General features: G+C 38.3%; 1 protein-coding gene across 1 annotated transcript in view; it reads left to right on the forward strand.

The window, feature by feature from the left end:
- The window catches only part of Epha6 (EPH receptor A6), a 993,878-nt gene that overhangs the window by 696,162 nt on the left and 273,401 nt on the right, over positions 1–24,315 (forward strand). The window contains exon 11 of the mRNA XM_052158907.1: positions 21,425–21,610. Coding sequence (XP_052014867.1) covers positions 21,425–21,610 — 186 coding nt within the window. The remainder of the gene's footprint in view (positions 1–21,424; positions 21,611–24,315) is intronic.

Raw genomic sequence — 24,315 nt, forward strand, 5'->3', positions numbered from 1 at the left:
ATTTGGAAAGTATAGTTCACTGATGTGTCCAAACTAACAATATTCCGCCAGTCAGTTTCTCAACTACATGATGAAATTTGCATTGTTTCCTACAGCCAAAGCATTTGTCGTTTGTTGGAAACTTCACTTTTCTCTTAGAAGTTTTTATAAAGGCAAAAATCACAATGTAGGTCTCAGTGAAAAGTGTTTTTAATAAATAATAAAGTATATTTTTTAAAGTATGATGAGTATCTCAGGGAAACAAATAGACTGAATGAAATTTTAACTAAAGTAATAAAGTTTATATTGGTGAAAATGAAATGGTAACATGAAAATGAACTTTTATGCTAATTATTTTATTAGATCTTCCTGTTATCCCCAGAGAATAAGTAAAGTCGCATTAAAATGTCTTCACTTTGATTCATGGTTCAATTTAGAGAGGTGATAGTGATTTTCCACAAACATTTTCTATAGCTTAAGATGAAATGATCTAATAATACAGTTTTAAATATAAACATTTACTATATTAAAGCTATGCAAAGACTTTACTGCTGTTAAAGTCATTTAATATCAGTCAGTGATTATCTAGGATGCACGTTGGACTTTTAAATCAAAATTATTATCCATGTTGGAACTGTCCTGACTTTTCTGTTACCTGACATACATGGACCAACATAGCTGCGGAGCTGATGAGTTCTCTACATCACTGTATCTGCTACGTGCAATCCCTCCACCATGAACCTCTCTTAGTTTCCCATCTAAGTATCAAAAGACTATGTTTGCACCAGTTCAGGGATCTCATCTTCAGGGAATAAGGCTCTTAGTGATGCCTTATTAGTGACTCAGGAATGAATAGTGTGCCCTTCTACAGGTAGTCAACTACTCATGCAGATGACCATTATAAAGGCATCTGTCTAATCTAATAATCTGCAACATCCCTTCCCATTGGGTTCACGGTGACTGATGTCGGAGCAACAAGACAACTCTTTAAAAAGTTTCACAGTGGGAAAGGCAAAGAGCAGAAAATGGCAGCAAGTCAGAGAACTGTTGATGGAACATGAGAAGAAAACTTCAGTTGATATCCAGAAACAAAGTCCTAAGGCATTGCTTCTCAGCATTCCTAATGCTGTGACCCATTCATGTAGTTCCTTGCATTGTATGACTCCAACTATAAAATTATTTTCATTGCTACTTCATAACTTTTATGAATCATAATGTAAATGTATGTGTTTCCTGATGTAAAATGGTTCCTGCATCTCCAAAGGGGTCACAACTGACCAGTTGAGAACCACTGCCCTAAAGGGTCACATTCAACCTAAAACAGGCCTACAATGTAGGAATCACATTTCTCTGCCCATCCATGCATTACCAGAGAAATCTACAAGTCTGTAATCTTACAATTCTTGAAACCCAAAATGCCACATTAGTCACACTAAAACTGAATCCAGTCTGATGACAGGTCACATTTGTTCAGAAGGAAGAATGTGTGTCCTTGCCAGGGCCACCTACTAAAGGTTCCTTTTCAAAAAAAAAAAAAAGCTATTGTCTTTTCTTTTCTTTTCTTTTCCTTTTTTTAGTCTTTTTGTTTATTATTAAAAATTTATTCGATGTATTATTTATTTACATTTCAAATTATTTCCCCTTTCCTGCATCCCCCCTCCCCCAAAGTCCCATAAGCCCACTTCCCCTGTTCCCATGTTCTCAAGGGTCTTCCACAGTTCCTTTTCTATTAGTTTCACTGTGTCTGGTTTTATGTGGAGGTCCTTGATCCACTTGGAGTTGAGCTTATTAAAAGAATATAAGAATGGATTGATTTGCATTCTTCTGCATGCTGACCTCCAGTTGAACCAGCACCATTTGTTGAAAAGGCTATCTTTTTTTCACTGGATGGTTTTAGCTCCATTGTCAAAGATCAAGTGACTATAGGTGGGTGGGATCATTTCTGGGTCTTCAATTCTATTCCATTGATCTACTTGCCTGTCACTGTACCAATACCTTGCAGTTTTTAACACTATTGCTCTGTAGTATTGCTTAAGGTCTGGGATACTGATTTCCCCAGAAGGTCTTTTACTGTTGAGAATAGTTTTCGCTATCCTGGATTTTTTGTTATTCCAGATGAATTTGAGAATTGTTCTTTCTATCTCTATGAAGAATTAAGTTGGGATTTTGATGGAGATTGCATTGGATCTGTAGATTGCTTTTGGCCAGATGACCATTTTTACTATATTAATCCTGCCAATCCAAGAGCATGGAAGATTTTTCCATCTTCTGAGGTCTTTTTGAATTTCTTTCTTCAAAGACTTGAAGTTCCTGTCATAGAGATCTTTCACTTGTTTGGTTAGAGTTACACCAAGATACTTTATATTGTTTGTGGTTATTGTGGAGGGTGTCATTTCCCTAATTTCTTTCTCAGCCTGTTTATCCTTTGAGTATAGGAAGGCTACTGATTTGCTTGAGTTAATTTTATATCCAGCCACTTTAAAGTTATTAGCTTTAGGAGTTCTCTGGTGGAGTTTTTGGGTCACTTAAGTATACTATCATATCATCTGCAAATAGTGATAGTTTGACTTTTTCCTTTCCAATTTGTATCCCTTTGTCCTCCTTATGTTGTCTAATTGCTCTAGCTAGAACTTCAAGTACTATGTTGAATATATATGGAGAGAGTGGACAGCCTTATCTAGTCCCTGATTTTAGTGGGATTGTTTCAAGTTTCCATTTAGTTTGATGTTTGCTACTGGTTTGCTGTATATTGCTTTTATTATGTTTAGGTATGACCTTTGAATTCCTGTTCTTTCCAAGACCTTTAACATAAAAGGATGCTGAATTTTGTCAAATTCCTTTTTCAGCATCTAATGAAATGACCATGTGTTTTTTTTTTCCTTGAGTTTGTTTATGTAGTGGATTACATTGACTGATTTCTGTATATTGAACCTATCCTGCATCCCTGGGATGAAGCCTACTTGATCATGGTGAATGATTATTTTGATGTGTTCTTGGATTAGGTTGGCAAGAATTTTACTGAGCATTTTTGCAACGATATTCATAAGGGATATTGATCTAAAGTTCTTGTTTTTTGTTAGATCTTTATGTGGTTTTGGTATCAGTGAAACTGTGGCTTCATAGAACAAGTTAGGTAATGCTCCTTCTGTTTCTATTCTGTGGAATCATTTGAAGAGTATTGATATTAGGTCTCCTTTGAAGGTGTTGATAGAATTCTGCTCTAAAACCATCAAGCCCTGTGCTTTTTTGGGTTGGGAGACTGTCAATGACCACTTCTATTTCTTTAGGAATTATGGGACCCTTTAGATGGTCAATCTGATCCTGATTAAATTTTGATATTTGATACCTATCTAGGAAATTGCCTATTTCATTCAGATTTTCCAGTTGTGTTGAGTATAGGCTTTTGCAGTAGGATCTGATTTTTAATTTCCTCAGTTTCTGTTGTTATTTCTCCATTTTCATTTCTTATTTTATTAATTTTGATACTGTCTCTATCTTGTTGATTTTATCAAAGAACCAGCTCATGGTTTTGTTGATTCTTTGTAAAGTTCTTTTTGTTTCAACTAGGTTGATTTCAGCCCTGAGTTTGATGACTTCCTGCCTTCTACTCCTCTTGGGTGTATTAGCTTCTTTCTGTTCTAAACCTTTCAGGTGTGCTGTTAATCTCCTAGTATATGCTCTCTCCAGCTTCTTTTTGGAGGGACTCAGAGCTGTGAGTTTTCCTCTTAGCACTGCTTTCATTGTGTCCCATAATTGGGTATGTTGTGCCTTCATTTTCATTAAATTCTAAAAAGGTTTTTATTTCTTTCCTTATTTCTTCCTTGACCAAGCTATCATTGAGTAGAGCATTGCTCAGCTTCCATGTGTAGGTGGGCTTTCTGTTGTTTTTGTTGCTATTGAAGATGAGCCTTACTCCATAGTTATCTGATAGGAGGCATGGAATTAGTTTGATCGTCTTATATCTGTTTTGTGGCCAATTATAAGGTCAATTTTGGAGAAGGTACCATGAGGTGCTGAGAAGAATGTATATTCTTTTGATTTAGGATGAAATGTTCTATAGACATCTATGACTTTTGGTTGAAAGTCTATTTTATTGGATATTAGAATGTCTATTCCAGCTTGTTTCCTGGGACCATTTACTTGGAAAACTGTTTGCCAGCCTTTTCCTCTGAGGTAGTGCTTGTCTTTGACACTGAGATGTGTTTCCTGTATGCAGCAAAATGTTGGGTCTCGTTTAAGTATCCAATCTGTTAGTCTATGTCTTTTTATTGTGGAATTGAGTCCATTGATGTTAAGAGATATTAAGGAATAGTGATTGTTGATTCCTGCTATTTTTGATGTAATTTTTATGTTTGTATGGTTATCTTCTTTTGGATTTGTTGAAAGAAAATTAATTTCTTCCTTTTTCTAGTGTGTAGTTTCCCTCCTTTTGTTGGTGTTTTCCATTCATTACCCTTTGAAGGGCTGGATTTGTGGAAAGATATTGTGCTACTGTCTTTTCAGTCCACATGACACTCTTTCCTGTATCCTGTTCATGAATCCCATCTTTTCTGCTTCTCTCCTATAAGAACTTTTGTGGTTCCACTAGACCTATCTGGGTGACCTAGTGGAATTGGTATGTCTCAAAATTATTAATTTAGTGAACTTGTAAGATCTACATGTTAAGATTTTTTAGGATACAGTTTCCTTTGCAGTGAGAGGACATGATTCAGTCAACCATAGCTACAAAGGAATTAAGGTATAAAGTATGACAAGAGGTTGCAAGGCATTCTATGTATTAAATTGTTCCCACTAGACATTCATTGAAGTTCTAACCTCCAATGTGGAAGACTGGGTTTGGGGGTGGATAAGATTTTAGGAGGTAATTAAGGTTAAATGAACTATAAACAAGAGCCTAATCTCATACGATTTCTGCCTTTTTGAGAACCAAAAAAGAGCAAATTTTCTCCATATGAGTACTAAATAAGGTAAAGGTGATGTTTCAAAAAGTCACTGAACAGTCAAGAAGAGTCTACCAGGAATTGAAGCAGCTAGTATATTGAACTAGAAATTCCAACCATTTAACAAAGAAGGCAGTCACTGTTGTTTAAACAGGCCACTCTGTGGCTCTTTGTAATGGCAGTGTGAGCAGAATATGACAGGATGTGATGATTAGATGGTCCCTGAGAGGTGTTGAGGCCCAGGCAGATTTCATTAGAGAAGTTCTGAGCAGTAAATATAGATGTGTAATGTATCAGTATAAAAGTGAAAGTAGTTGGTGATAGGGAATAATATTAACCTAATGCAATGTAACCTAATATGTCTACTGAAAGGAATATATAGCTGTTAAGAGTCTGAGGATTTGGGAATAATCCAACATGAAAACCAACTTTGAGCCAACAATAGTTTCTCTATTCAAGAAAAATGGCATAGCAGGGAGATGTCTGGGTTCAGGATCTAAACTAATAAGGGGCAGAACAGAGCAATCTTTTTGGAGAAAAGAAAACAAATAAAAACACAAATTAGGTTGGGTAGGGGCAAAGGTAGAGGTATCCAATGGGGAACATGCATATGTTGTGTTTTTTCAACCATTTTCACTCCTGACACCTTCAGTGGATTATTACTTGCCAAGTACTTCAGATATCTTTCCAGATAAATTGGCCTGAATTGAGACCAGCCAATCAGAGCCTCTATAGTAGCTTCTTGGTTTCAGTCCCAACTGGGTGCTAACCAACAAAATATATAGGGTAAGATATCACAATCTAAGTTCCTATGCTGCACCTGGGGCCAGAATTTTCTGGGAATTGAAATTTTTCATATGTACTCTCTCTCTCTCTGTCTCTCTCTGTCTCTCTCTCTCTCTCTCTCTCTCTCACACACACACACACACACACACACACACACACACATACACATACACACATATATATGTTACATACACATATATATATATGTTACACACACATATATATGTTACACACACATATATATGTTATATATATATACATAACATAAATAAGTAACATACATATATGTATGTAACTTATTTCTCTAAGAATATTCAGTGAGTGGTTGAATTAATTCTCAATTTCAGTAACAGTATGAAAGGCAGGTAGAAGATAGTGACACAAACTAATAGAGACATACTACATGCTTTATGTATCTTTCCTACAGACAAAGAAAATAGTCACAAAGATACTTTTCATTATATTTGAATTTTAGCATGATTCTTCTGATAGCAGAATAGAAAAATCAATTTTTATAGATCATCAAGCAGACCTGCCTTTGAAATGCAAATAGTTTTTAGTAGAAAGAGGATTGATCTCTTTCAATACATCCTGAGGCAAGAAAACTGTTGCTAGGAGAATCCATCTGGTAGCAGCTGATACCCTTGAAAGAAAAGGAATTGGGGGAGTGGTGCTGAAATTGTCTACTGGAGCACAGCATTCTCTTTATGAAGGGGCTGTGGCTCCTCTGGCCCATTGCAGGACAAGCACTTTTACAATATGAGGTAAAAAAAAAATAGTAACCTTTGTTGAAATTGCTTTTTCCTCCAACTGTTCTCAAAAGCCTGATTTTTTGCTCTTGGACTGGTTTCTCTTCTACCCTCTCCCTGTTACAGAGCCAGCAGGGCAGCCTAACCTATAACACAGGAGCTTGAAGACATTCGATATGACACTGTTTATCTGAAATCTGTGTGCCAACCTCGCTTCCAGAGCTGCCCACCTTCTCAGTAAACTTAGATTACACATGATAGTTTATGGACATAATATGAATTATAATAATTTAGATTATAGTTGACAAGATGGTGGTTAAAGAGAAGTATTGCCATGGAGAGATAAATAACAAAATAATATACACATCAAAGAGGGGTTTTAATGATTTCAACTAGTTCAAGGTGCTATTTTAGAAAACGCTGTTAATTCTGCTGTTCTATGACACACACACACCCTCTGAAGATATCTATTCACCCCAGAGATGGAGCCCACAAGAGGCCAAAGAACAGACACCACCAAACGTGGTAAACCAATGAGATTTTTGAGGGTTTACATACAGAAGTATGGGTAAGGGATTACTTACAAGAGCAGAAATGACTCAATGACAGCTGCATCACCTAAGCCCACTTCTATATGTGTGACACTTCACAAAATCTGGGAGCCTAGACATTGCACAGCCTGCAGGCAGCTCATGAAGTTGGAAAGTATCCATACCAAATGACTCTGGTCTAAATCTCTTTGACAGTTCTGCTTGTCTCTGCTTCATCTAGGCAACTTGGCCTCAGAATCTTTGCAGCTTGGCTTCTATAGGAATCTTCTTTGCAGTTTTTATTCCTTATTTTTATTGGTTAGCTTTTAAGGTATGAGGGAGCCTAATAAATCTGCTCACTTTCAGGAACTTCCTGAAATTACATTGAGTTGTTTGCTTACAGCTTAAGGCTTTTCTCAGGCAGGATGGAATGTTTCAATCCCAGAGGAAACTGACACAACTGTGAAATTAAAATCTGTCAGGAACACACTCTCTTTAAACGGGATGTGTTTGTTTTTCCTTTAAATAATGAAGGGTTCACAGTATGGAGAACTAGCTTGTCAACAAGAGGATGTTAGAAAGAACATAGGCCAGGGTATGAACTTTTTGAGTGATTTAGTAGACTAGAGAATCAAGGACTTGCTTTCAATTGTGTGTGTGTGTGTGTGTGTGTGTGTGTGTGTGTATGCTGGGGAACATGCAATTCTATCATGGGGTATCGTATTTCTTTAATGTTTAAAGAAGAAATAACAATTGTATGATACATTTGATGTAATGTTAAAATGGCTGTAGTTTAGAATGATTAATTAAATCAAGCTAATTTCTTTTTTCAAAATCAATTATCTCACAAGCTCTTTAGAAGAAAAATCATTTAAAAACCTATTGTTTTAGCAATTTTGAAGGAAATGGTGCATTATTTTATTAGCATATAATACATTAGATCCCTGATACAAATCCCTTCTCTCTGCCTATGACATACCTATCCAAACCAGCACACCAAGTAAATCCTTTCCTCACATCTTTTGAAGATGGAATTTTGTTATGCCCAGTTCTTGGGAAGCCCAGAAGAATGCCAGGAATTGCAAGTTCATTGTAAAAACAAAGAGAGCCTTTATTTCTTGAATCAGACCCGGATTGCAAGCCTTTCCCACTGTGCAGGTTAGGGATGTGATGCCCTTGTTCGGGGGCTCGAATATATATATATATATATATATATATATATATATATATATATATATATATACTCCAAAGTATCTCCAAAGTTTGGGAAGGGACAAGGGAAACCCATCCTTCAAACCTCATAACATTTGTTCAGACAGCCAGCAGCCATGCAGCTGCGAGGGGGACCTTTCTGACCTGGGAAGTAACTTTATGGTGCCATGAGGAGTTTAGAACATTTTAACAAACTGGCCACAGCTGTCTAGAAACACTTAATTGCTCTTTCCTCACGGTCCAAGAGTGGGCCTCTCATCGTTTCAAGGATGTTTGGTCCTTGTTGCCTTCAAGGGCAGGAGCCATCTGCACTGGAGAAATGTTGGTTATCTATAAGGAGAGTGTCAGCCTAGGTGACACAGAGGCTTGGGGGTATGTTGCTTTTTGTCTCTTCCCAAAGCTGGCATCTGCCGCACCCCCTAGGGGGCGGTCCTTAGTGGAACTGCAATATCCCAGCACTAGGCTGGGCCAGGTGTGCCCTCTCCAAAGGCTGGAGGCATCTATGCTGGGAAACGGGGGAAGGGGAACTTTAACTACATGAGCAGTGGGAAAGTGCAGACAGGTTTCCTACATCTCTTCAGCTTCATCACAGCAAACCTTGCCCTAGCTGGTACAGAAATCATTTTCACATCTATATATCAGCCAGTTGTTTATAGACAAAGTAATGAGATGCTCCAGTAAAAGTGTAACATTTTTACTAGAGATTTATCTTCATACTGGAGGTAATACTTTGAACTAAAATTAATCATATACTAGAATTAAGAGTAATTTACATAAAACCTTTCAGTATTAGAATATTCTTAATTTAGCCTCTGGCAGTGAGCTTTATACATTTTTTTTTATGAACCCACACACCTATGGTCACTTGATCTTTGACAAAAAGCTAAAACCATCCAGTAGAAAAAACACAGTATCCTCAACAAATGATGTTGATTCAACTGACAGGCAGCATGCAGAAGAATACACATCGATCCATTCTTTTTTTTTTCATTTTTATTTTTATTTATTTATATTTTTTTATTTACATTGCAAATGATTTCCCCTTTTCTGGGTCCCCACTCCCCGCAAGTCCCATAAGCCCTCTTCCGTCCCCCTATTCTTCCATCTACCCCTTCCCACTTCCCTGTTCTGGAATTCCCCTATACTCTTGCACTGAGTCTTTCCAGAACCAGGGCCCACTCCTCCATTCTTTTTGGACATCATTTAATGTGTGGATTATGTCCTGGGTATTCAAAGTTTCTAGGTTAATATCCACTTATTAGTGAGTGCATACCATGATTGATCTTTTGAGACTGGGTTACCTCACTCAGTATGATGTTCTCCAGCTCCATCCATTTGTCCAAGAATTTCATGAATTCATTGTTTCTAATGGCTGAATAGTACTCCATTGTGTAAATATACCACATTTTTTGTATCCATTCCTCCGTTGAAGGACATCTAGGCTCTTTCCAGCTTCTGGCTATTACAAATAGGGCTGCTATGAACATAGTGGAACATGTGTCCTTATGCTTTATACATTTTTATATTGTTACTTACCATCATTTTCTTTCAATGCACGGAACTACCTTCAGTATCCTTATAAGGTCAGTTTCATAATGATGAACAAACTCAGTTTTTGTCTTACCATGCTTGCTTGCCTGCCTACCTGCCTACCTGCCTACCTGCCTACCTGCCTGCCTGCGTAACTGCCTTCCTCTCTACCTATGTGTCTGTTTATTATTTGAGACAGAGTCTCTCTATGTAGCACTGTCTGGCCTGGAAGTGGCCTTCCTAGTTTAGAGCAAATCTGCTGCTTTTACCAAAGTACTGGGTTAAAGGGACAGCTTATGATATCTGTGCTTGGTTTAGGACATAGTCCTGGTTTGTTTTTGTCAACACAATCTACAGTTAACTGGGAAAAGTACTCTCAGTTGAGGAAAATCCACAGAAGACTGGCCAATAGGCAAGTCTGTAGGACATTGTCTCACTTAATGATTGATGTGGGAGGTTCAGCCTATTGTTCCCAGCCCTGGCTAGTAGTCCTGAGGATTATGTGAAATCGGGCAGAGCAAGCATGAGGCCAAGCCAGGAGCAGCATTCCTCTGTAGTCTCTGCTGCAGCTCTTGCTTCCTGGTTTTGACTTGAGTTCCTGCCCTGTCTTCCTCTGATGCTGGACTGTGTTCTGGAAGTGGAAGGGTGATAAACCCTTTTCTCCCCATGTTTGCTTTTGTTCATGGTGTTTCATCACATGGTGTTTATACATGGTGTAGCAAAACTGTGATTGATAGACATACATGTGTGTGTGTATGTGTGTGTGTGTGTGTGTGTAAATTTTTTAGAATTATTTATTTTATTTATGAGTACACTGTTGCTGTCTTCAGACACACCAGAAGAGGGCATCAGATCCCATTATAGATGGTTGTGAGCCACCACATGGTTGCTGGGAAATGAACTCAGGACCTCTGGAAGAGCAGCTGGTGCTCTTAACCACTGATCACTTTTCCTTTTTTTCTTTCTTTTCTTTTTCTTCCTGTGAGTTCACCTAACAGTCTGGGAGTTGGAGTAGTTCCTGAGGACAAAGAAAAAGGCTACTTTACTTAATTTCCTGCTGTTTTACAATGAGATGCAAAACTCCAGAGATGCAGTTTCTGGTCTCACAAGAACCCAGACAGGCTAGCCAGCTACCACTGGGGAGTAACTTAAACTTAAGACAGGTATAAATTTTATTTTAATAAAAGCATTGTACCCCATTTTTAATAGGGTTATTTGGTTTTCTGGAGTCTAACGTCTTGAGTTCTTTGTATATATTAGATATTAGCCCTCTGTTGGATATAGGGTTGGTGAAGATCTTTTCACAATTTGTTGGTTGCCGATTTGTCCTCTTGATGGTGTCCTTTGCCTTACAGAAACTTTGTAATTTTATGAGGTCCCATTTGTCAATTCTTGATCTTAGAGGATAAGCTATTGGTTCAGGAACTTTCCCCCTGTACCCATGTCCTCAAGAGTCTTCCCCAGTTTCTTTTCTATTAGTTTCAGAGTGTCTGACTTTATGTGGAGGGCCTTGATCCATTTGGGGTTGAGCTTAGTACAAGGAGATAAGGATGGATCAATTCACATTCTTCTGCATGGAGTCTAACTTCTTGAGTTCTTTGTATATATTAGATATTAGCCCTCTGTTGGATATAGGGTTGGTGAAGATCTTTTCACAATTTGTTGGTTGCCGATTTGTCCTCTTGATGGTGTCCTTTGCCTTACAGAAACTTTGTAATTTTATGAGGTCCCATTTGTCAATTCTTGATCTTAGAGGATAAGCTATTGGTTCAGGAACTTTCCCCCTGTACCCATGTCCTCAAGAGTCTTCCCCAGTTTCTTTTCTATTAGTTTCAGAGTGTCTGACTTTATGTGGAGGGCCTTGATCCATTTGGGGTTGAGCTTAGTACAAGGAGATAAGGATGGATCAATTCACATTCTTCTGCATGGTGACCTCCAGTTGAACCAGCACCATTTGTTGAAAAGGCTATCTTTTTTCCACTGGATGTTTTCAGCCCCTTTGTCAAGGATCAAGTGGCCATAGGTGTGTGGGTTTATTTCTGGATCTTCAATCCTGTTCCATTGATCTGCCTGCCTGTCACTGTACCAATACCATGCAGTTTTGAATTTTCACCGGAAGAATTTCGGATGGCTGAGAAGCATCTTTAAAAAATGCTCAACATCATCAGGCATTAGGGAAATGCAAATCAAAACAACCCTGAGATTTCACCTTACACCAGTCAGAATGGCTAAAATTAAAATCTCAGGAGACAGCAGGTGTTGGCAAGGATGTGGAGAAAGAGGAACACTCCTCCTCTGCTGGCGAGGTGGCTAATTGGTACAACCACTCTGGAAATCAGTCTGGCAGTTCCTCAGAAAACTGGGCACATCACTTCCGAAGGATCCTGCTATACCACTCATGGGCATATACCCAGAGGATTCCCCAGCACGTAATAAGGATCCATGCTCCACTTTGTTCATAGCAGCCCTATTTATAATAGTCAGAACCTAGAAAGAACCCAGGTATCCCTCAACAGAAGAATGGACACAAAAAACGTGATATATACACAATGGAGTACTATTCAGCCATTAGAAACAATGAATTGATGAAATTCTTAGACAAATGGATGGAGCTAGAGAACATCATACTAAGTGAGGTAACCCAGTCTCAAAAGATCAATCACGGTATGCACTCACTGATAAGTGGATATTAGCCTAGAAAATTGGAATACCCAAAACATAATCCACACATCAAATGATGTCCAAGAAGAACGGAGGAGTGGCCCCTGGTTATGGAAAGACTCAGTGTAGCAGTATAGGGCAAAACCAGAACAAGGAAGTGGGAAGGGGTGGATGGGGGAATAGGGGGAGGGAAGAGGGCTTATGGGACTTTCGGGGAGTGGGAAGCCAGAAAAGGGGAAATCATTTGAAATGTAAATAAAAAATATATTGAATAAAAAATAAAAATAATATAAATAAAATAAATAAAAATAAAAGTAACCCTAAATATCTTGGAGGACCAGTCTTGCCCCAGCCAACGCTCTTTCCCCCTTGGCTATCTTCAAGAGAGAACCACCTAAGTAGGTATCTGGGACTCTAAGGTGATCCCTAAATAATAAATAAATAAATAGCAACAAGGCTAGGACAGAGCAAGAATGTGGCCTAGACAAGATTACTTCAGGATCTGTTGTAAGACAGAGATTGGCAAGCCTGGCCCATTAGAGGTGATAGGCAAGCATCCTATGGCCTTATTAGTAGCAGCACCAAAGTCAAATTGAGTTGAGAGGCAATTAGAGAAAAAGAATAGGAGAGTTTTCAAGTCCGGTGCCCATGATCAGTGTCAGCAGGCAGACAGACCTGTCTGCGAAGTCCATTGTACATGACTACTTCTGCACTTTTGCCTGGTTGGTTTTATTTGCAGGCTCACATCCAAATGTGTCTGAAGCCAATCTGTTTGGCAAATGATATTGTACCTAAAGCTGAAGACAGGGCTATAGTCATGGACCAGACACACAGTTAAGTATCTGCTCTCTCAGAATGACTCTTCTAGGTCTCCTGCCTGATGGAAAAGTTACAGCATCCTACCCTAACCTGTAACTTCCCACAAAAAGTTATTTGTCCATAGATAGAACATATGCATAGCTAAAAAATATCCTATAGATAGTTAGACATTTTTATAATGATTTTTTATTTCAGTGAAAATACTTTGGCTGCACTTGGTATCCTAGCTTTGTTTCTGTTACTATAATAAAGCAGTATGATGAAAAACAACTTGAGGAAGAAAGGATTTATTTCATGTAATAAGGAGAAGACATACTGTGGAGCACACCTGTCTAACACAGAGAAGAGGCTCTGGAAGTAAGGTGTGAGCAGACAAGTTTTCTGATGAAAGAAAGTTACTGTTTTGAATTAACTCCTGTCCATCCACAGATTATATATGCATATATATATATATATATATATATATATATATATATATATATATATATATATGAAATGTACTCATAGTCCATAAGAAGAAGCTAGCCCATACTATATAGGTCTACAAAGAAGTTACACTTGACAACAGAAGGAACTAGTGTTGTGGGATATTAGTACCAAGTAGTAGTTTCTCCCTGATTCTTCATGAGGGTTATTGCTTAGTTTAATCATTCCATGAGTTGGCAAAGAACTCAAAGAATAATTTTCTCTAGGCCTATCATGGTCATTGCTTTCCTGAACTCCCAGCAGCTGTGATTACACAAAATGTGGCCCATTAATGTTCCATAATTGAGGATGTAAGAAGAGATAGATGAGGCCAAGTGTCTTCCCAGGAATTTATGAGCAGTTAGTGGTTGATAGGAGCGGGGCTTACAAGGTTCTACGTCTCTGGAGGGAATGTATAAGCAGTTAACCATTGCTGAGAGAGAGACAGAGACAGAAAGACAGACACAGACGTAGGTTCAGTGGTATAGCTGTCTGTAAGTTGCCCACAATCTAATAAAGAATTCCAATCAAACTCATTGTTTTAGTAAGCTAGACATGAGTGGAATAATCTCATGTCTCTCATCAGTGCTCTCTCTAAAGTAAATAAACAGCTTATGTATATCTCTCAAGGAAAATTCACAAAGCATGGCTGAATCCTCATACTCCATAGTTTGGAAGGAGGGTCTGTGCCTGTTCTGTTGATAAAGAGGGTGAGCATGTCAAGGGAACCTTATCTAAAGAAATAGAGAAGATGTGTCCCTTCCAATAAAACTTTAGTACATAGTCTTTCACAAGTTTTCAACAATAACAACAACAACAAAAAAGCACAAAATAGCAAATTACAAATCTGAGTTAAAGGACATCTACCATATTATCCTCATAAAACTTAGCTCTAAATAGGGAATACCAAAATAAGAATAAAACAAGAATCAATTTTAAAAAGAAGAGCACTAGTTTTTGCCAAGAGAATGAGATGTGTAGTATTTTAGGATGACATAGTGACCTTGACTCTGTCTGAACCTGGATAAAATTATGAAGTAGCCTTGCTTTGTCTCATCTTGTCATGTCTCAGAATAGCCTTGTCTGAGGTTGGCATTGTATCAGGTAGGAGAATAAAATAGCCTGCTTATCTATGAGTTCTGGACACACTTCTAAATGTAGAGGATGGTGTTATGTTACTGGGTTTTTTTTTCCTATAGCATTTAAACGGACAAGTTAGTTGGAGGAAGGAAAGTTAGAAGAAAATTTATTAGGGAAAGCTCCCTGGAAAGAAGGTGGCAAATCTCAGTCTTTACAGGGAACTAAGTAAATGTAGACTGAACAAATGAAGACATTTATATTGCAGACTATTCCAGTCCAGGGAAATGGCAGGTGTAAAGAAAAACATCATGACATAGGTATTAGAACCCTTTAGAAGATAGCAACTCAGAAAGTGAATGTGTGTTATAAGGAGAAGTGATTCTATTGTCTTACTGGACAGGGCTGTGGAGGCCGACAGAGATGTCTTCACACTGGAGACATTGAGCATCTAGTGGGCTGCTGAGTGCACAAGGCTGGATACCACAGCACCTCAGTCTGGTGCTGAATGCCTGGAGGATTCCTGGGCGCCCCCGGGGCTTCAGTGCATAGCAGAAGGCTGAAGTAGTATTTTCATGGAAGCAAAGGGTGGCATCTGCTGCAGCAGTGACAGGAAAGCACACTAGTCAATGGGGTCAAAGGCAAACAGGCAAGCTCTTCACTTTTCCTCTGACCTCTCTTGACCTGAGCTGCTGCTTGAAGGTACTGTCCCACTCTGGGGGTGACACTTCTCTTCTCCAGGGGTCCTACCAGGACATCCCTCACAGACTTGACAAGTATCTTGTCTTTCAGTTAATTCTAGGTCTAATCAAGTTGGCAAGACTAAGCATCCCCACAACCAAAAAACACGGTTGTTTGTTTATTTAAACAACCAGGAGTGCGGCTTCTTTGTTTCTTCATTTAAAGGGGTTGGGGGTAAAGGAAAGCTGGAATCTCAGATCACAGAGGATAAACTCTAGGCAGAGCCACCGTGATCATGTCGTCACTGCTTTGCAAGCAGATTGTACTTACTTCCCCTGTTTTCCTCCAAGTTTCAGCTCAGTTCTTCAGAGTTTATGTGGAAAAATCCAATATTAATTGATATTTTCACATGGCCGTATATATTAAACAGTAAAATTGCTTGTCAAGAAAGGTTTTTACCACTGCCTGGAAGATACATGGGATTGTTAGCTAGGAAATGTACTGTCCATGGCAGAAGATCAATTATCCTGTGTATAATTTTCTTAGCCACCTTGAAACTAGACTGGAGTGGTTTTTACAGACTCCCTAATATACAACCCATTTGAGCTAGGTTTCAAGTTTAGTAGTTGTTCTAGATAGTTCTAAGTCAACTTGGCACAAGTTAGAGTTATCTGAAATGGCTGGCATGGGGTAGAAATTAATTGAGAAAATGCCTCCATAAGATCTAGCTATAAGGCATTTTTCTTAACTATTGATAGATGGGGGCAGGCCATTGATAGATCCCTGGGCTGGTGGTCCTGGGTTTTACAAGAGAGTAGGCTGAGCAAGCCAGGAGGATCAAACCAGTAAGCTGCACTCCTCTTTGGATCTGCAGTCACCCTGAGCTCCAGGTCCCTGTCTTGTTCGAGTTTCTGCCTTGACTTTCCTCGGTGATGGACTGTGACCTGGAATTATAAGCTGAAATAAACCTTTTGGTTCCCAAGTTGCTTTTGTTTTTAGTGTTTCACCATAGTAATGTTAACCTTCAGTAGGACAGTGATAAAAGGTTCATACAGCATGGCTTTATCACCCCATGTGCCTTTCCATTCTAGCCCATGCCTTAAACACTGTAAGATAATTAGTGTGAAGATACAATTGTTACCATAGGGAACTTAGACTGTGAACTCAATAAAATGCTAGCCATGACTAAATTGCTCAATCCTTGGGGGGAAAGGTGTTTGAAATAGTAAACTCTAGGACATAACATTTGCTGGTTGTGGTTAGCAAGTATGCATCAGTTTCCTGTTTTATAAATGGAATATTAGTACCAACTTCAAAAGGTTTTTAAAGAGATTAAAGCATGCATTAAATTTATAGACACATTGGCACAAAGAACCATGTGAGGGCACTGTAATAATGATTGCAATTATGCACAAGTAGTCATTAATGTCATGTGCCTATAGTTAATGGGTTAACTATATACTACATTATGCATATGAATAGTCACAATCTTATTAAGGAATGATTTACTTATGGTCAAGTTAGATGTAGGATGTTACTGTTACTTATGATAACTGTTACTATAAGGACAATCACATAGTGAATTGGTCTTTGACAATTTATGAAATTGTACTTTAAGACACTTCCCTATGTGTGATGTATCCAGACCATCTGTGAAAAAAGATCTGAACACATGTTGTGAGTGAGTATTTTTGGCCCAGGCCTGAAAAATTCTCTAAGAATCTCAGCTCATTATGGAATATTTACCATCCCAACAGCCAGTACACATATTTTTTAAAAATAACTCAGGAGTGTGGCTTTCTCGTTTCTCTGTCCCAAGAGGTTTTAAATGAAGGAGAACTGGAATCTCAGATCACCATATTTAGTGCCAATGAAATAAGTGTGATAACAGCCTGATCAAGCAAAGCTTGACATGAAGAAAACACCTGCCTGGTGTTAATAAGATGCATGAGTTTCAGACAACAGAAAACCAAAGGAAATTACCACTATGTCTATCTTGATAAAGTACCAACAGAGCTGTCATTTCTTTCATTACATTCAAAAGTTTATTTGAATTCTTATGATATTCACATGGGAAAAATTATGGGGATTTGGACTCAGGCCAGATATTATATTTCTAAGCATTGCCAAGTCTTTATTAATACTACGTGATCTTTTTGGGTTTCATTAAAAGATAAAGAGAGGCAAAGAGAAATGTTTGTATCTTTCTATACATTTGTTAGGGGGAGAAGAGCGATCAACAGACAAATTCTAATACTAGCAAGCCTTATGTGTATCTGACATTTGTTTACACATATCTAAATACGCTTTTTTTCCTCCAAAGGTCCCAGGGGCCCAGAAAAATGTTTCAATTTCCTAACAGCTATTATTTTTAGGCACAAAATACAAATTTTAAGAGTCAAATGTGTTATGAAAGAACTTTAAAAGCTCAGCCTCATTTTCTGTGAAATATGAACATCCAACTCCCAACAAATTGAGAGCATCCAGTTAATATATTCGTGTATTTCTTGCAAAATGTGGGCAAGATTTGTCAAGTCTGGTATTACAAGCACTACATTTTCTAGGGACAACAGCCTGCTCAGTGTTCCCATGTCCTTGCTTGTGTGAATTTTGAGTGTATAAAAGACAAACTCTCAGCTTTAATGCCATCTTTCCCAGCTTACGAGCTTTCTTTTTTCCACCAGAGGGGCTGACTTTTTCCTTGATATTAAATGATTTCTAGTTCTAGTGCTAAAAATAGCAATTAATCATGATAATAACCATAACAACTGACTATCTTGTTAGACTGTCTTCTATTTCTAACAGACATGTGTGCTCATAACTTTCAAAAAGAAAATTTTGTCATTTTTACTTCATCTTAATCAGTAGTCGGTATTACAGTCAACATTTGGTTCACTGTGTTGAATTGATGCAAAGAACATGTGACTAATTAAAATCTGTGGCACTGAAAATTGTAGTTTGATTATCTTTCCATATCAAATAATTGACTAGAACTCTGAACTAATAAACTGAAGAGACATTGTCTTATTCCTTCTACCCTTAAAACATTGAAATTTAAGTAACATAAATTCCTTTATGAATAATACTACATAGTATGTGTGTGTGTGTGTGTTTCATTGGCTTGTTCACTTTTTTATGTATGTATATGCATGAGTGCACTGTGCACGTGTGTGTGTGTGTGTGTGTGTGTGTGTGTGTATGTGTGTGTGTGTGTGTGTGTTTTATATGGCCAAACGTGTAGGTAGGATCATGTGGAAGCCATAGGAAAATGTAGGTGTCTTCTATCAATCTCACCTGATTTCTCTGAACAGTCTCTCTCCCCTGAACCTGGATCTCACAGTTTTTCCGGCTACGCTACAACTAAGCAAACCCTCATCAGGTGGGTGCTAGGATCCTCATTCTTTTCATTATGCTTTTGCAGCAAGTGCAAGAAGCAACTTTGCAACACACACCATCTCTCCAGCTTCCTGTTTTCATTTTGAGACTGTGCCTCATATATCACAGGCTGCCATGCAACATGCTTTATAGCTGATGGTGACCTTGAATTTCTGATATTCCTGCCTTTACCTCCCTAGAGCTAAGATTACAAACATGTGTCAACATGACTGGTTTATACTGGCACTGGTCATTGAACCCAGAATTTCATACATCCTAGATAAACATTACAACAGTGCTACAATCCCAGCCCTTACACTGCATATTTGCATATATTTGTATACCGCCCGTCACTTTTAATTTTCCCTGTATTCATTCAGGAAAAGAATCCTATAAAATAGCATAATATTTTAGCACTATCAGTATACAAATTGCTAAATTGGTACCAAACATGGTCCTCAGTAAAAGCAGATCGTTTTCCTGAGAAAAATTTAGATTCTGGATTTTAAATGTTATTTTTTCCTTTTTGCATACAGATGTGTGTGGAGGCAATTGTATAGCTACCATAGTAGTCATAGAAGCCATCTACTTTGTTTTATGAGACTTGCTGTCATTGGCCTAAACCTTGCTTAGTAACTAAGGCTGGCTTGAGCAGTGAGCCCAAGGATCTGCATGTCTCCATCTCTACTATATCTGTGTTCCTTTTCCCCCATTTTTATTATTTTATTTATTTACATTCCAGTTGTTGTCCCCGCTTCATCCCCCGGATTAAGCCATCTTCTCCCACTAAGACCTGACAAGGCAAATCTCTGCTCTATTTGCACCAGGGGCCTCAGACCCACCTGTATATACTCCTGGTTGGTGGCTCGGTCTCTGGTTAATTGAGATCTGGTTAATTGAGTTAATTGAGATCACTGGCTTTCCAATGGGGTAGATTTCCCCTTCAATTTCTTCAACCCTTCCCCTAATTTAACCATAGGGGTCCCCAACTTCAGTTCAATGGTTGGGTGTAAGTATCTACATCTGTCTCAGTCAGCTGCTAGTAGAGCCTCTCAAAGGACAGCCATGCTAGACTCCTATCTGCAAACACATCATAGTATCAGTAATAGTGTCAGGTCTTGGTGCCCTCCTGTGAGATGGATCCCAAGTTGAGCCGGTCATTGGACATCTTTCCTTCAGCCTCTCCTACATTTTTGTCCCTGTAGTTCTTTTAGTTCTGTGTCAGAAATTTTGGCTTAGTAACCCTGTTCCTCCACTTGAGGCCCTGCCTCTCTACTGGAGGTGGACTCTTCCCTCTCCCCAGTGTTGGGCATTTTGGCTAAGGTCACCCCCATTGACTTCCCATAGTCTCTCACCTCCTGGGTCTCTGGTACTTTCTAGAGGGGCCCTATTCATTCTCTTGGCCCTCTGGGCTTCTCTCCTGTTCCCATTCCCATACCTGACCTTGCCCCCCTTTTCTCTTCCCCCACCCCTCTTTCATTCAGGTCTCTCCCTCCCTCTACCTCCTGTGATTATTTCCTTCCTCCTTCTAAGTGGAATTGAAATATCCTACATCTACATTCTTAACATGAGTTGTGGCAATCAAACTCAGGTTACACTGAGAGAGCTATGAGCTCTTCGGTAATAGCCCTTCCGAGTCAGTTGCCTTGTGACTCCATCATTCCTTGCTTTTTCTGACCTTTTAATCTTTGTCTTCATCATACCCATCTTGAATGTCCCTACCCCTCCTATGCTTGTATATCCTACTGTGTTCACCTAAACATAAGGTATATCCCTCACATCCAATCCTCAAATCATGATCAGTCTTAATCAAAACAGCATTTACGTGGATGGAATTCATTTGCATTCATCTCCTATTTTTTTTAATGGAGCACAAGATAGTACCATATACTTCTTTAACTCTCATAGCAATATAGCAGTATGTATTCATGCAATAACCTGAGTATTTAATCTATCAATATAACCAGAGCTGAAATATAACTCATCTTCCTACACTTATATTTCCATCGATATATCTTATATAATCCTCTATCCTATATAATCAGCTATTATAATTGGGTTCAGCCTAAGTTTTTTTTTTACAATGTTGATAAATTAATTAAAACAATATTTTTTCTTAATTGTCATAAAACCCAGACTTAAGGGGTCAAATAAACTATACATCCCAGGAGTATCATCTGAAGAGAGCCAGAATTTGGCCCATAGATTAGGACTGAGAAGAAGACCAGGAAATGTCAGATAATGATGGCTTTTCTCGAGAGTTACACTAGCACATCCCATTCTGCTGGACATAATTGTGTAGCAAATCAGGGATATCTCTCAATGGGCTGCCTTGATGCAGAAATAACACCTTCAGTGTTTCTGAAAATTTATCAATATTTTTATTTTATAATCATAATTCTGAGAACATTACTTCACCTAAATTTGTGATGCAAAATGGTAGAAGCATTATAAATACATCACGCATATTTTTTTTTACACAGTCTAAAGAAAAAGCATTTCCAAGCAAACACTGGAAAGATGGGTTTTGGTTCGTTTCCAAATGATACCATGGTAATTTGGATTTTTCTGAAAGAGAAGTGTTTGGTTTAAACAAATGATTTTTTGTTTGTCTTTTAAGGTGAATTTGGAGAAGTCTGCAGTGGGCGTTTGAAGACACCAGGGAAAAGGGAGATCCCAGTTGCCATTAAAACATTGAAAGGTGGCCACATGGACCGACAAAGAAGAGATTTTCTAAGAGAAGCGAGCATCATGGGACAGTTTGATCACCCAAACATCATTCGCCTAGAAGGTGTTGTCACTAAAAGTAAGTTCCTGGTTCTCCTCACTATTTCTCATACAGTGTGCTTAGTTTTTATCATATCAGGATGCTGTCTTCTGACATCTCTTCTTGGTGTCTGCCTCTAGGCCATGGCATTATCAGAGTTTGCATGGGTTTCCACAAAGCTTTGAAAAGGCATCACCTTTAAACTTTGCTCATTTGGCTTAGCATAATGACTCAAGAGTAAAAGGTTATATTTTTCTAAATGTCAATATTAATAGAAGACTGACCATCAATATTTGATTCATTAAAGTAAAATACTACTGCTTAGAAATACATTTCCATAGACAAGTATAAAACGCTTTATCATAGAGTAAAACATTTCCAGAAAAAATTCTATATGGAAGTCAGCTCTATTAATAGCATTATGAATAAATTATTATACTTGGTATAAAGTAAAAAAAAGATAACTGCTGAAATAGCAATTCTGTTGTTACAGAAATAGTGAAATCAAGGTCATTATTTTGAAGGAAAATTACTTTAAAATCCAAAATTAGTCACATACTTTAAGTAATTAGTTTCCTTTGATAAATGATAAAGGCAGAAAATGTAACATTATGTATCCATTTTTATTCACTAATAAATTAAACATAAAAATCCAACAGAAAATATCATTGAAGTTTTCATGAAAATTACTTAGATATTTGAAAGTGGTATTTTTATTTGCATAATTAAAATTTTGTTAACAACCACTGAAAATAGGAGTAGGGTCTGGAGTGATGGCTCAGGGCTAAGAGCACATCCTACCTACTCTAGCAGAGCACCTGGGCTGAGTTTCCAGAGCCTACTGCCAAGTCAGAATCATATGTCATTTCAGTTCCAGTGGATTTGATGATTTCTGCATGCTACCACAAGCTCTTGTACATGTGTGATGAACATAAACTCATGTAAACACAAACACACACATGAAAGTAAAATATGTAAATGAACATTTTTCAAATCATTTAAGGGGATGTTAAAATTTTATATTATAGCTAAAAATAAGAAAATGCAATAACTTAATAAATATGTACTGACCTCTGCATCTAAAACCTCTGCATTCTTCACCCATGTCATTGGTAAAATGTTGCTCAAGGGAGCAGATTATTTGCAGCTCCAAGAGTTTAGAAAGCAGGGAGGAGGTTTAAGATGATAGGCATTATAGTGGATATTTATTGTAGTGATTTTAAGTTTTTCTATATTCACCCATAAGTCCTTCTCAACCACAATTATACGTAACTTAGCTACGTGTCCATCCTTGGCCACTGGGACATTAGCAAGAGCAGAACACATGGCTTTTCTTTTTATATTTGATATTTGTAGTCTGTAATTCTTCCTGAAACCCAACTTTCATGTCAAATGAAAACAATCCATGCAGTATTGCAAAAAGAAGTCTAGAAAGGTAAGAGGGCTTTGAACGTAGTCTGAGTTTAATCACAAGGTACCAGTGGGAACTGACTGCTACAATTATCCTCTGACCGTAACACCTGTGTTGTGACTTGCATATGGCTTTATTCACATCTTTCTTATAGTCATTACAAATGTTAAATCTCTCTCTCTCTCTCTCTCTCTCTCTCTCTCTCTCTCTCTCTCTCTTACTCTCACAAACACACACACACACACACACACACAACACACATTAAATACACACAAGCACAAAGACACATGTACACACACACACTGAATTGGATGGATGGATGGATGGATGGACAGATGGACTGATGGACTGACAGACAGATGGATAGACAGACAGACAGAGAGAGAGAGATGATAGATTTTTAAATGGCTGCCTCCTGAGAGGCTCTGCTAGAGCCTGACAAACACAGAGGTGGATGCCCACAGCCATCCATTGAACTGAGTGTGGGGATCCTAGATGGAGGAGTTGGAGAAGGGACTGAAGGAGCTGAGGGTGTTTGCAGCCCCATGGGGGGAGATACAGTGTCAACCAGTCAGACTCCCCCCCCCAGAGCTCCTGAGGACTGGACCACCAACCAAAGAGTACAAATGGAGGGACCCATGGCTATGGCTACATACGTGACAGAGATGGCCTTGTTGGACATCAGAGGGAGGAGAGGACCTTGGGCCTAAGGACGCTTTATGCCCCAGTGTAGGGGATGCCAGGCGTGAGGACAGGAGTGGGGGGAGCACCCTCAGAGAGGCAGGGGAGGGGGGATGGGATATGGCTTTCTGCAGGGGAGAACTGGAAAGGGGAAAACATTTCAATGTAAATAAAGAAAATATCCAATAAAAACAATTTAAAAAAACAGATAATTGAGGTACTTTACTTAACAGCCCCAGTCAAAATGCTACATAGCACTAAATGCCAGGCTTGTGAATGAACCATCTCAAACATTACCCGTGTAGAACAAATGTTTTGAGGGTAAGCAACTTCAGATTTAAAGTCTGCTCCGTAGGATGAAATGTATGTCTAAGACTATAAATCTAATTAATGACACATGGTTGGGGAGCCTAAATACCCTAGGAATGAACTTACTACTATTATTTTGTTAGATGCATATTATCCAAATGCCTATTAAATTCACGTAAAATTGTTGTTTAAGCCATTAAATTTAATTTTTTTCACAGCAATAAATAACCAAATCAATGAATCATTATTGGAATTCTGTTCTTGCCAGTTAAGATCTGTACACATTGGATAAATTATTTAACACCTCTATACTGAACTTTCATGTCTGTAAAACAAAACTAAA

Source organism: Apodemus sylvaticus, chromosome 15 (assembly GCF_947179515.1).
Source record: "Apodemus sylvaticus chromosome 15, mApoSyl1.1, whole genome shotgun sequence".
NCBI lineage: Eukaryota > Metazoa > Chordata > Mammalia > Rodentia > Muridae > Apodemus > Apodemus sylvaticus.